This window comes from Orcinus orca, chromosome 5 (genome assembly GCF_937001465.1).
Source record: "Orcinus orca chromosome 5, mOrcOrc1.1, whole genome shotgun sequence".
Taxonomy (NCBI): domain Eukaryota; kingdom Metazoa; phylum Chordata; class Mammalia; order Artiodactyla; family Delphinidae; genus Orcinus; species Orcinus orca.
The window spans coordinates 81,838,619-81,852,760 of record NC_064563.1 but is presented as its reverse complement, the minus strand read 5'-3'; the positions used below and the strand labels follow the sequence as shown (position 1 = coordinate 81,852,760).

At 37.8% G+C, this 14,142-nt stretch overlaps 3 protein-coding genes across 9 annotated transcripts in view; 2 read left to right on the top strand and 1 right to left on the bottom strand.

Annotated features, from left to right (window-relative positions):
* Positions 1–505, bottom strand: part of IQCB1 (IQ motif containing B1) — a 48,340-nt gene extending 47,835 nt beyond the window's left edge. For 3 of the 7 annotated variants that reach the window (XM_004278549.3, XM_033403343.2, XM_033403344.2), the window contains exon 1: positions 373–505. The gene's annotated coding sequence lies outside the window, so the exon portion shown is untranslated. The other 4 variants (XM_049710150.1, XM_033403341.2, XM_033403340.2 and 1 more) reach the window with 4 other exon arrangements.
* The window catches only part of SLC15A2 (solute carrier family 15 member 2), a 779,020-nt gene that overhangs the window by 685,199 nt on the left and 79,679 nt on the right, over positions 1–14,142 (top strand). The gene's annotated exons all lie outside the window — the stretch shown is intronic.
* EAF2 (ELL associated factor 2) overlaps positions 626–14,142 on the top strand; it is a 50,194-nt gene continuing 36,677 nt past the window's right edge. The window contains exons 1-2 of the mRNA XM_004278551.3: positions 626–803; positions 7,415–7,509. Of these exons, the coding sequence (XP_004278599.1) occupies positions 695–803; positions 7,415–7,509 (204 nt within the window). The 5' untranslated portion in view covers positions 626–694. The remainder of the gene's footprint in view (positions 804–7,414; positions 7,510–14,142) is intronic.

The window sequence follows — 14,142 nt, the reverse complement described above, 5'->3', positions numbered from 1 at the left end:
CTATCCCAGTCCTTATACCACCAGGAACTTCCTCTGGAACATAAGGTCAAAAAACGATTGCTGAGGCAACGGCGTCGCCTTCAGTCAGGTCCACCGACCGCGTCTCTGAGGCCACGGGGGTCTCTACTCCGGATTCTAGAGCCGGCTTTCGTGCTATCTGGCCTTGGACAAGACATCAGGCCTAGTGCCCAGGCTCCGCCCCTCCCCCGCCTCAGTTTCCACACCAGATCTCGACAGAAAAGGCGTGGAGCAGGCCGATTCTCTCTTTAAGAGCTCCTACAAGACGGGTCGCTTGGTCCAGAAGCCTGCGGTCCGGGCCTCCCGGTATCCCGGGGCGCCCTCCTTCCCCAGCCGCCCAGTCAGGTCGGCTACCTCAGTCCTGCTTCACGCTGCTCCGCCGAATAACCCCGCCCCCACCGCGCACCTCAGAAACGCGGCGTGCCGGGGTCTGCGTGCGTCGCAACGTGGGAAATGGAGCCTGGCTGCAGGACCAGGAGCCTCGGGGCCAAGGGGCGGGGCGCCAATCTCCAGGAGGCCAATCAGCACGCGAGAGGCCGGGTGGGACCGCGCTTGTCGGCCGCGGGGCGGAGGCTATGGTGGCCACGCCCGCGGCGGCCGAGCGCCTGTTCTTCAGGCTGAGTTGGCAGAGGGTAGTGAGCGTCGGTGGCCGAGGCAGAGTTGGAGCCGGAGGAGAATGATGAATGGAATCGCGGGAACTTCGCATATTGACAGTCGCGAGCGGGTTCTCAAGTTAGGGGAGAGTTTTGAGAAGCAGCCGCGCTGCGCCTTCCACACTGTGCGCTGTGAGTGAGGACGACCCCCGGGGAAACTGGGGGGAGCTCTGGGTATGGGGGTGCGGAAGCACAACTCTCTCCAAGTCGTGTTCGAACAGAGGCCCCCACCCCTTATTCTATGGGAGAATGCGGTGCCCAGTGCGACCCGCTGCCCTGTCCGGAGTGCTAGGGGACCGGTGGAAGCAGCCTGGTCGAGCAGGTGTGGGTAATTCTGAGCAGAGAGATTTAGGTAAGACCAGCAGGTAGAAAGGGATGCTTTGTGGAGGAGGTCTACAGGGGTGACTATGGGTGGAGGCAGACGTGACTGGCGGATCATGCAGAGGTGGTAAGGAAAGTATACAGTTGACCCTTGAACAACGCAGGGGTTAGGGACGTCGACCCCGCGCAGTGGAAAATCCACAGACTGCTATCTCTGCCTCAAAAACGAAGGAATCGATACATGACTCACCCAAGATCCCGAAGCTGAAGCCGTTTGGGTAGAATCAGGACTCAAACTCTGTAGTTTTTTTCATTACACGTATTGTGATCTCTAATGGAACACAGACTTTTCCCCACACTTCGTTAATTTAAAGATCTGTAAGATGAAAATACAGATACTCTATTTAATGGAAAAAATCCTCATGTAAGTGGACCCGTGCGGTGCAGACCGGTGCGTGTTATTCAAGGAACAGCTGTAATAAGGTGACAAATGGAAGGGGGCAAAGGGAAATGGGAAGGCAAAATGCCTTTAGGTTGGTAGGGAAACATTCTCTCCCTTCTTAACTTTTGGTGTCTGGCTGATGAAAATGCCTTTAGGTTGGTAGGAAAACATTCTCTCCTTTCTTCACTTTTGGTGTCTGACTGATGAGGGTTCTTATTTACTGTGTTCCTGGAGAAATATTCTGGACGATTCTAATAATCTGTATCTCTTTTGGACCCCTGATTTCATTCAGTCACTTATCAAATACTGATTATCACTGTACTGAAGGGTGTGTTATGAATTTATTAGAAAGATATTTACCCCCTGTGATTTCTCCTTTTGGTTTCCCTTTGTCCTCTGGAACTAGTTTTGATACATTTTTCTCTTTTATGTTATTGAGGCTACCTCAGTTCTGCTTCAATAGTTGGATGCTTTAATAGTTGGATGGTGTAGATTCCAGGAAGGAAAATATAGTATATTATGATTTGGTATGTAAAACATTCATTTTTTGCATAATAGCCCTCATAGAATTATAGAGTGGGAAGGAAACTTTGAGATCATTGAATCATAACCTCTTATTTTTCTGTGGCCAAATTGTAAAGTAGGTATTTTTTCACTTCCTCTTTCTAGCCCTGCCCTTCCTTAGTGTCTCATCATTCCACCCTTCTCAGTCATTCTGTCCTTAGACTGTTCAGAGATCTTTATGGTTTTTACTCTGAAGTGTTCCATGTTTCAATTAAAACTCACATTCTCCAAAAGTTTACTTAAGTTGTACACAATCTAATTACAGTAACTCAGAGTAAAGGTATGAAGAACCAATAAGTTTAACTCTCCAAGGATATATTTACATTTTATGAAAGGATTTTATTAAGCAAAATTAATATCCGGTTGATAGAATAAATGGGGGCGATATCTGCAAACAGATCTTCAACACTGTCCCTTCTTTACCATACTTTGTGGTCTAAGACCTTGAAACAGCTAGTGCTGGCTGTGCAGTTTCTCTCCGTCTTCAGCCCCATTTTTCAGAAGTATGATATAGTTCTTACCTGGTTTCTCCATGCCTTTCTCTCAAGTAATAACTTCCCTCTCCTTTCCTCTTCTTTCTCAGGTATGCAGTAATCTTAGTATCAGTTTTTTTAATGATAAGGTTTGAGATTACACAAATTTGCTCAAGAATCTATTTTCGTGTAACTTGGGTATATAGTCTCTTTTTAAGGGCATAAGCCCCAAATTAAGTGAATAAGAAATAGCCTTCGAAAAGCACTTTGCAGGTGCTTCAAAGCCTTTTATTTATAAAAGTTCTCAAAATGCTGGAATCGTGTCTTCAGAATCAGAGTATCGGGTGATCCTGTTACAAGAATGAAAATAAACAAAACAACAATAATAATAACCACAAAAACCCCAAATGTTTGAATACACCTTTAGTCCTGTGGAAGACATCAGAAAGGTTTTCAGCCCTTAGTTTTATTCTTGTTGAAGCAGACAGAACCTTTCTAGATTTATTAAAAGAAAACCAATCATTATCCTTGAGGATAGGTTCATTTCCCATATGATTCTCATCCTTAAGGACTCAGAGTGAGGGATGGAAACTATAGAGTTTCATACAGGCAGGTGGATATGATTTATTTATTTTTTTTAAAAATTGCACATTTTTCTTTCTGAAAACCAAAAATGTTTAGTATTTTTAATTATCACTACTACATATAAAGATATGTTTTTTCCTCAGGGAACTGAAGAAGAACTTTGTTTCTATTTTCAGAAAAATATACTCATGTTTAAGCTCTGTAATAAAGTAGAACAGAAATACACACAGATAATACATTAATTTCAACTTTTTATTAACATGTAAAATAGACAATTCACTTTAAGTTGCTGAGCTCATCTTATCTATAGAATGAAGCAATAAATTCAGCCATTCTATCATTTTTTATTAAAATTATGAACTGCCCTTAAATTGATAGGTATGTGAAAAATACAATATTTTCAATATCAGTTTTATATAATGCTTGAAGCTTTCATTCATTCACTAAATGTAAATATCTTTCTAAATCTTCTAAGTTTTTTTTAACAGGTAAGGCTGTAAAGATATATATTGAAAGTATCATGATAATTTGTAAGGATGGTTCAAATATATTTTAGCATGACATTTATTTATTTAAAATTTTTTTATTGAAACATAGTTGGCATACAATATTATGTGAGTTTCAGGTTTCCTACATAATGATTTGACATTTGCATACATTATGAAATGATCACCAAGATAAGTCTAGTAACCATCTGTCCCCATACAAAGTTATTACAATATTATTGACCATGTTCCTTATGCTGTATATTATATCCCCATGACTTGTTTCTTATGTAACTGGAGGCTTGTACTTCTTAATCCCCTTCAGGGTGGACCTAATTTATAACAAATCAATGTTACCTGGGAGAAAGTAGTATTCTATCTTTATGTACTTGGGTAATGATGCCTGTTCAATACACTGAGGTTTTGGAAAAACCTGGATGTGAATTCTGACCTCCACCACCTATATGTGTAATGTAACTTTGGTAATATTCTCGAAGCTTTCAGTCTCAGTTTTCTTAAATGTAAAATGGAAATTGTAATATCTACATTTCAGAGTTTCAGGATTAAGTAAGATAGTATAAACAACTTAGCACAGTTTTTGGTGCATGGTAGAGAATAAATAGTAGTCACCATTATTATTGAAGGGTTATATTCATGTGTGTATGCAGAGTGCCAATAAATGTACTTTACCTAGACTTTCAAAAAGCATTTATCGGGCTTCCCTGGTGGTGCAGTGGTTGAGAGTCCGCCTGCCGATGCAGGGGATGCGTTCATGCCCCGGTCTGGGAAGATCCCACATGCCGCGGAGCGGCTGGGCCCGTGCGTCCGGAGCCTGTGCTCCGCAACGGGAGAGGCCACAACAGTGAGAGGCCCGCGTACTGCAAAAAAAAAAAAAAGCATTTATCAGGGCTTGGCAGTAAAACCTATCAAAAACATAGTCTGGCATGTGGTAGGGAAGACGTGGGATGTTCTGTAAATGATAAACTTAATGCTTAACAGCAGATGCTTCACTGGGTAGAAGAGTTTGAGCAATAGGACCCATTAGAATAAATTTTGGATTTGAGCTAGTACTAGTTTTACAATTTATAACCAGATAAGGGAATAAAGATTGAAATTCCTAAGTTTGTAAATGACACCATTTTTTCCTGTCATGAAATGATGAGCTCATGGACAGTGACTACAGGAAGATTGTCTGAGGCACCAAGTGGAGCCACTCCCAAAAAACTGGTTGTTAAGCTTTGGTATGGGCACACATTAGAAAGTACACTAATGAAAAATAGGATTGAAATTATATTTACAATTAATGTTCTCTGATTAGTGTGGTATACTGGAAAGGGTATGGGTTTTGGAGTTAGTTGAATTAGTTCAGATCCCAGGAAATAAATTTATGTTACTAATTGTGGACTCTTTTGTGAAGATATTGACATTGTGTGATGCTACAGCCAAAATAGTCAGAGAAGTGATCAACAATGATAGGAAAAGTGTTGAGAATAAGGCAGGAAATGTTTTTCCACTCTTTATGTAATATAAGTAATTGTATTGTAAATCTGAAGAAAATAACATAAATGAAGGAAATCCAGAGAAAATAAATGATAAAATTAGTGGTGAGGCTTCCAAACCAAGAAGAACCAAAAGAAATAAACTATTTAGTCTGGAATCATTCCAACTTAGAAGAGAATACATTTGACATTAGAAAACATATGGAAAGCATGAACATGAGATTATTCAACAAATTCTGTAGTTCTAGAGCTATATTTAACCCCTTGAATCTCAAAATTTGTATACTTAAAAAGAAATTTCTTGTGTGAAGGTAAATAAAAGACAACGCTACTTAATATAACAAGTAATAAAATGTGCAATTTATTCTAACAATAATAATTAGAAATATAAATAGGTTCAGAATAGTTTTGATGGACTTACTGGTTATAAATTCCAGCTCATTAAGCAAACCTACAGATATTTTGAGTACATTTCTGTCTGTTATTGGTATCACATATACTATAGGCATTTATGCATAGGCTTCAAGGGCTTGTGAATCCCTTGAAATTATATAGAATTTGATATGTATATTCATATATGCATATTTTAAGCATGTATTACTTTTTTAAAAGTTAATTAATTTTTTTATTTTTGGCTGCATTGGGTCTTTGTTGCTGCATGCGGGCTTTTCTCTAGTTGCATCGAGCAACACTTTTCTCTAGTTGCATCGAGCAACTTTTCTCTAGTTGCATCGAGTAACACTTCATCGCAGTGTGCGGGCTTCTCATTGCGGTGGCTTCACTTCCCTTGTTGTGGAGTATGGGCTCTAGGTGCACGGGCTTCAGTAGTTGTGCACACGGGCTCAATAGTTGTGGCTCGTGGGCTGTAGAGTGCAGACTCAGTAGTTGTGGCACATGGGCTTAGTTGCTCTGCGGCATGTGGAATCTTCCTGGACCAGGGCTCGAACCCGTGTCCCCTGCATTGGCAGGCGGATTCTTAACCACTGCGCCACCAGGGAAGTCCCCATATATGCATTTTTATACAGAGAGGATCTGTAGCTGGTCTATAATTTTCATCAGATTCCGATAGGGACTTATGACTATCCCTCATCTCCTAACACCACCCCTCCAGACACATGCATATACACAAAAGTTTGGAACTGTGGATCTAAGGCAAAGAGGCTATATAATATGGGCTGGGTAGAGTGTGTGGCTTGAGTTCCTCGCTTATCTTTTACTGGCTTCGTTACTTTAGAGGAGTTCACCATCAGTAAAATATGGGTGAGAATATTCAATTCAGAGAGTTGTGAAGATCAGAAGTAATGATATAAAGAAAAAAAATCTGTTTTTAAACACTAAAACAGAGGTTATAGATTTACATCCTATCAGCTGATTTTGACTTTAGAGATGCTTTTTTTGACCCACACAGTTGTTGTTTTAACATGATTTGGTTGTAAATACCTAAAAATCAAGATCTTTTATACAAAAATCTGGATTACCAGCCTCTATTTAAAAGAAACCAGAAGATAACCTGGCAACAGCAAAGGAATTCTGTATCAGAATTATTTTCAGTCATTGATGTATATATATATATTTTTTGAATTTTATTTTATTTATTTTTTATACAGCAGGTTCTTATTAGTCATTGATGTATATTGATGTGAATTATTTTTAAGTGACTTTCATATCTTAGAGGTTTTTAAACTTGCTCAGTATGTGAAATATCTTAGCACCCTGTGTTCCCTCTAGGTGATATATTTTAATGACACCAGTTGAATTATAATCTAATTCAAAATGAAAACTTATTTTAATTTCTTCTGAAGTGGCAGATTTGGTTAAATTTACACATCTTTTAGTGGTGTATGTATCCATGAAAAACTCAAGCTGTTAAACTGAATAAGTTTTCTTTAAATTTTCCCCATGAATGTGTGTTTGCTGTGTTTTCATTCATTTTGTATTCTGCTAGGACAGGAGACAAGTGGTAGTAGGAGCCCAAGGTGGTTTAAGAAAAATTTAGGGGAGGAAAAAAACTGAAAATTGAAGATGTTCTACTGATATTGGTTTTTAGAAAATTGTCAAGATACTGACATTATTTCATTTTTAGCAGTGGAACATCGTAGTCTAGTTCATCTTGATCTAAACAGGATCCCAAGGGATCATGAAGTGAGGAATACTGTTTTAGAGTGTAGCTATTTCTTTTTCTCTCAGAATTATACATACACAAATAATCTGGATTGTATTTTGTTTGTTTGCAATATTAAGACTCTTCTAAGACTTTTTAATTACTGGCTATTGAAAAATGATTTATCACTCTGAAACATGCTCATATTTTTGATACCCAGGTATTCAGGTATTCTTCCATCTTATAAAAACCAGTATCTATATCTATTTTTAGATGACTTCAAACCTGCTTCTATTGACACTTCTTGTGAAGGAGAGCTTGAAGTCGGCAAAGGTGAACAGGTGACAATTACTCTACCAAATATAGAAGTGAGTATTTCCATATATTTAAACTAAATAGATGTTTTTACAGGATTTCCACTAAATTTAAATGAAAATGATTGTACAATTCATGTAGTGGTAGTCAGTTAAAAAATTAATAAATATAGCAAAGCAAAAAAATCATATTTTAAACTATCTTAAGTAAAACAATCTTAAACTCTTAAAATTTACTTTGTAAGTTTCAAGAACTATCATATTAAATGATTTGAAACAATTGGAGGTCTAAACAGATATTTATTAAATCACTATTATGAGCCAGATTTTGTTCTCCAAACTAGGAATAATAACATATGCCCTGCCATGTAGTCCTAATCTGTTACAGCAGACAGACGTATAAACATCTATCTAGTGCTATAGATTAGAACAGAGACAAAATTCTGTTTAAGCACATAAATGGAATTAGATACTCTGCCTGGTGGAATCTTTTTTTTTTTTTTTTTCCCTGCGGCACGCGGGCCTCTCACTGCCGCGGTCCTTCCCGCCGCGGAGCACAGGCCCCAGACGCGCAGGCTCAGCGGCCACGGCTCACGGGCCCAGCTGCTCCGCGGCACGAACCCGCGTTCCCCGCATCGGCAGGCGGACTCCCAACCACTGCGCCACCAGGGAAGCCCTGACTGGTGGAATCTTGAAAGGCTTCATAAAGCATATGCTATGTGGGCTGAAACTTAAAGGACAAGTGGAATTTCATCCGTTATAAAAGGAGTAGAATATTCTAGGCAAAAGGAACAGTATGTGAAAGGCTCCAAATGGAGAAAGGACAAGTGGAATAAATGAATGAATGTAGTAAATTACAGAATAATGAAAAATGATTGATAGGAGTAGAGACTGGAAAGGTAGGTTGGGACCAGATTATAAAGAATCTTTTATGTTGTAATGTAGAATTTTGAGATTATGTCATAGGTATTAGAGAACCATTAGAGGTTTTTAAGCAGAGAGCTAACATGATTAGATTTGTGCTTTGGGAGTGATTTTAACAATGACTTAGGGAATGGACTGGAAAAGAAAGAGACTAGGTCAGGTAGGCCTTTACCAAAATTTTGCCCATTTCAAAAATTTTCAGATATATCAAAGTAATGCTGTCAAATACTGTTTACATAAATATGCAAGTTCTTTGTTGTATGCTCTAGTTTTCTCAGTCCTTGAGTTAGAAATTTCTTAGCATTCAACCTAAGTTTCTTTTTCCTTTTATACTGACTTGATCTATTCTCAAAGAAAACCAAGACTAACTTTATACTCTAACATAGAAAACACTAGACTTTCTGAGATTTTTTTACATTGTTTTAACTTTTGTAATAGGAATGGTTTTGTGCTAGTTCATCCACATTCTCTTGTATACATTTATGTGATGGCTTGTCATGGTTAGAGGTATAGCAAGCAAGCTCTCTATCCTCTATCTAGCCTTCCATCTGTTTCCTTTTGTCTGTCAACACTATATATTGAGACCCCACCTATATGTCAGACTATATGAGTTGCTGCCTCTGAAGGTTTCCCTAATGTTAATGAAATTTGTGGGTGCATTTTATTGTATATTTCTCATTTGCTCCCTTAGAAATTGAAGAAAATGAAAAATCAACTCAGTCTGAGACATTGTAGATTAGAAAGCCTTTGTATTACTCTGTTTTTAAAAAGTGTTCAGATTCTGGTGTCTCTAAAATAGTTTGGATATTAAGTACCCAATAATCTAAGGCTTTTTTTGCTTTATGAGGTTTATTAAAGAAAAGCCCAAATCATTCACTTAATCTTAAAAGTTATTGAAAAGCCTCAGGTGGATAACAGGCACCACCTGTTATCCTGGTCTCAGATTATAGGATTATTGATCAGTGATGATTGGTTTGCAGAACTTTAGATGAGTTCTTCTTTGCCACGTAGCATATTATTTTCTCAAATTGCAATCCTCCCATCCTCATCCCTTGCATTGTCTTTCTACTCCAAGCAGATGGGGATTCTTACATTTATTAATAAACCTTTTTCATTCACACATAATCCTGCTTTAATCAAGAGTTACCATCTACCATGTGTTCGATTTTGGTCTCAATTGAAAATACTTCTTGAAGGAATGACAACTATAGGAGGAAAATTTCAAGCTTCAAATTGTAAATTTATGAAATAGCAGAGAAATCATTTGGGAAAAAGTAGTTCCCTCCCCACCTCAGCCCACCAGAGATATGTCCAAAATGACTACGCCTCAATATTTTTGTGTGTATATGTGTGTATGAGAAAGGGAGATGGTTGGACAGACAGTCCATATATGCATATACTTTCTGTGTGGTAAGTCCTTTGCTAGGTAGCTGTTAAGAATACAGAGGTAGGGACTTCCCTGGCGGTCCAGTGGTTAAGACGCCACACTTCCACTGCAGGGGACACGGGTTCGATCCCTGTTGGGGGAACTAAGATCCAGCATGCCATGTGGCGTGACCAAAAATAAAAATAAAAAAAGAAGACAGAGGTAGACTGGACGTGGTAGGTGTCCTAAAAAATATTATCATTTAATGAGGAAGATAGGAGATAATTGATTAAAATTTAGTAATGTAAGGACTATCATAAAGGTATACACAGAATATTATGGGAGTACAGAAGAGCGGCGATTCAGCCTGGGGAGGGAGAGGAGACATCAGGATATGCTGTCTTGAAGATGAGTTGAAATTACCCAGGTGAAGGAAAGAGGGAAGGACCTCTTAGAGAAAAGAAAGACGTGGGCTAAGACAAAGCAACAAAAGAGTCTGTTACATTTGAAGAACTATATATAAGCCACTATGGCTAGGTAAGAAAGGGTGCATATGGGGACATAGTCGGAGATGGTATTTAGGAATCAGATAAAGAAGGGCCTGATGTGTAATGCAAAAGAATTTGAATTTTATCCTGTGAATCTTTCAGATAGCTGGAATGGAAGAGAATTGTTAAAATTACCACTTGCTAAGAGCAAATTTTTTTTTCTGCTGGGCCTACAATCCTTGAACAATTGTGAATAAGAATAGAAATTATATTCTCAAATTTTGTGGAGTTTTACCCCTTCATTAAAGAACTTCTTCAAATAAGTAGGAGGTTTACATTTCTTCACAGTTCTTAATTTTGTGGAAATGTAATGATTATTAGTTTGAGGCATTTATATTCTCCTATTTTCTTTATCAACTTGCTTTCATCATCTTGGTGAAAATGCCTAGAAGCTTGGAGGCATTCCATAAAATAGAATTTTTATTATTATACTTTTAAGAGTACCTTCAGGTTCTGGTGGTTCTTCGATAGGGTAGATTTTCTAATTCTCATTCCTCTAGGTTTTCTTTGGTAGTATAAAATAGAAGAAACTAATAAAAATGAAGACTGTTAAGGGGGTTAATATTGGGCATTTACAAATCTCTCTTTTTTGTAAACAATTCTCTATGGTTGACTGCTATAAAATTTCAAAATGTTGAATATTGAAAGGAAAAGATTTACTTGACTTATGATTTGTTATTGGTGTTGTCCAGTTTGGCATATTTTTAGTGCTATCTTGTGAGGTACTTTTGTGGACTTTGATGAAATAGCCCACAGGAAACTTCCAGCTACACTTCCTATTATGCAATGAGTGCATCTCTAGTGGTTGCTCAACAGCTTTTGCCCACAAACCCTGGACTTGTGAGAGTTCCATATGTCTGATGGCTACTATGCCACTCTAGATGACGCTGTTGGTCAAAGTCCCTTCCAAGATGAGCCTAGTCTGATTCTTTCCATTGAGTTTACTTAGCTTACATGGGAAAATAGCCTACCATGTTCTTGGGACTTCAGCTTATTTTAGGACTTGACTCCTATTTTAACGTCCTATTACAGTTATACTTCTAAATGAATTATATTTTTATCATTGTATAATAAACCTTTTTTACCCTGTTTCTGTGATTTTAAGGTTAAATACCACCTTGTTTAATATTAATATTGCCACCTTTGCTTTCTCTTTGTTTGCATGTTCATGGAATCTAAGTGTCTCTTACTTTTATTTAGCTTACATTTTAAGTATATCTTTTGTTAACAGAATATTCTGTTTCATTTTTAAACCAATTTTGACACTTTCTATTTTTATTAGGAGAATTCTATCCACATTTAGTTCAAAGTTTTTATACTTGATTTTTATTTCTATCTTATAGTATGTGTATTAGTTATTTTAATTTGTTTTCTTTTTTCTGTTCTTTATTAGTTTTGTCAAGCGTCTCTTCTTTCTTTTCCTTTGTTTTCCCTCATGTTACTTTGGGAGTACTATTGTACTCTTCCATTCCATTACTGATTACTTTCCTTTCCTGGTATTCATAATCAGGCATGATCAGATTTGCCTGTTAGCAGATGGGAAATAAAACTAGAAGGAGAATAGGGAGGAGGATAACAGTAATCTAGGTGACCTGATGATTGGGTTCTGATGTTGGGTTATAGCAGTAAACATGGAGGTGGTAGCATGTGTTCCATAGTTATTCAGAGGCAAAAAGAGTTCATATGCTTTGGAGTTTCCTGGTACCTTAATAGTTTAATACCCCTTTCTTGGAATATGAAATAAGAGGGCAGAAATTGAAATTTAAAATAAGAATGGTGCTCAATTTAATGAGGAAAAAAGTTTAATTTAAAAAAACTTGTTCAAAGTATAGAAGGCAGGTACAGGGATTGTGAAAGGCTTACTTAACTTGTTATTTATGGTAAAAATGTTCATATTGTTCACATTCAACATTCATTGAGTACCTGTGAAGAGCTTGGTACTTCAGGTGCTAGGAGCAATAAAAAATTTCTAATCCAGTCCTCCTCCTTCAGAAACTCAGAGTACAATAATGTATTTTAAAATGTTTTCTAAGTAAGAATACAAGTATTTTTTAAGAAGAATATATTACGTGACTCTCTTAAATGTAATTTGAAGCCCTTGGGTTGCTATTCTGGGGTATCTTACTCACTTGTTTTTAGTCAAGACGTTTGAAAAATATACTTATCAGCCAAGTAGGCCCAACTTAGTTTTGTCATGATCATGCTTCTGGCTCTCTACCTTACAGGGCTTCAGCTAAGTGCTCTGCATCTCACTCTTCTAGGGGCCACTCCAGATATGTCCTTATCTATGTGCTATGCATGCTTGACTTCCTGTAGATCATTTTTGTTTTAGAAAAACTTGTTCCTTACTTTTGGTTTCATAATTTTCTCTCCCAGCCTCTCAGAGGTCTCTAACCTACCCCTTTTTTATGGCATCCTCAATTACCAAATTTATCTCATACTCCTCTGGTAATGTGTTAAGCCTCTAATGATTGTTAACTTTTAAAATATGATATCCCCTGGGACTTCCCTGGTGGTCCAGTGGTTAAGACTCTGTGCTACCAATGTAGGGGGCCTGGGTTCGATCCCTGGTCAGGGACCTAGATCCCGCATGCCACAACTAACAGCCTGCATGCCTCAACTAAAAGATCCCGCGTGCCGCAAAGAAGATCCCACATGTGGCAACGAAGATCCCACGTGCCACAACTAAGACCCGGTGCAGCTAAATAAATAAATATTTTTAAAAAAAATGATAGGCCCTTTAGTCTTTTTTAGAAGTCATCTTTTTCTAACCTGATCTAACATTACTATTGTATTTGGCAAAATTGTTATAATCAGTGCTTTAAAAATTTAATGTACTTTTATAAAGTTCAAAACCAAGCAATTATAACAATATATTATTTAGGGATACATATATGTGGGATAAAATAAGAGAATGAGAAACATAAAATTCCTTCAGGGTTGAGGGAGGCAGGGACAAAGGATAGAAGAGGAGCATAGGTAGATGTAGGTTATTAGTAATGACCAGGATTCTTTAACCTTCTATTATGGAAAATAGAATAGTATAATGAACTCCTGTGTACTTACTGAGCTTCAACAATTATCAACATTTTGCTAACCTTTTTTTTTGCGGTACGCGGGCCTCTCACTGTTGTGGCCTCTCCCGTTGCGGAGCACAGGCTCCGGACGTGCAGGCTCAGCGGCCATGGCTCATGGGCCCAGCTGCTCCGCGGCATGTGGGATCCTCCCGGACCGGGGCACGAACCCGTGTCCCCTGCATCGGCAGGCGGACTCTCAACCACTGCGCCACCAGGGAAGCCCCGCTAATCTTTTTTTAATAGAGCTTCCTACTTTTTTCCTGGCATATTTTAAAGCAATCGCAGACATTCACAAATGCTATGTATGCATCTCTAACTGATAAGGATATTTTAATTTTCACCTAAGTACCATGGTAACCCTGCTATTATCACACATAGTAGAATTAATTGTAATACTTGGTCCATATTCATGTTTTCATGATGGTTTCAAAAATGTCCTTTTTCAGTTTTTCTCCCTAGAAATCCATATAAAATCCCTATATTGTATTTTTATTTATTTATTTTTACTGAGGTTAATTTACAGTTCTGTTAGTTTCAAGTGTACAGCAAAGTGATTCAGTTATACATATATATTCTTTTTCAGATTCTTTTCCATTATAGATTATTATAAGATATTGAGTATAGTTCCCTGTGCTATACAGTAGTTCCTTGTTGTTTACCTATTTTATATTCCTATATTGTATTCTGATATTATGTTTCTTATCTCTTTTATTCTGTAAAAGTCCCTCCCCCCTTTTATGCCACTGGTTTGTTGGAGAAACCAGGTTAATTG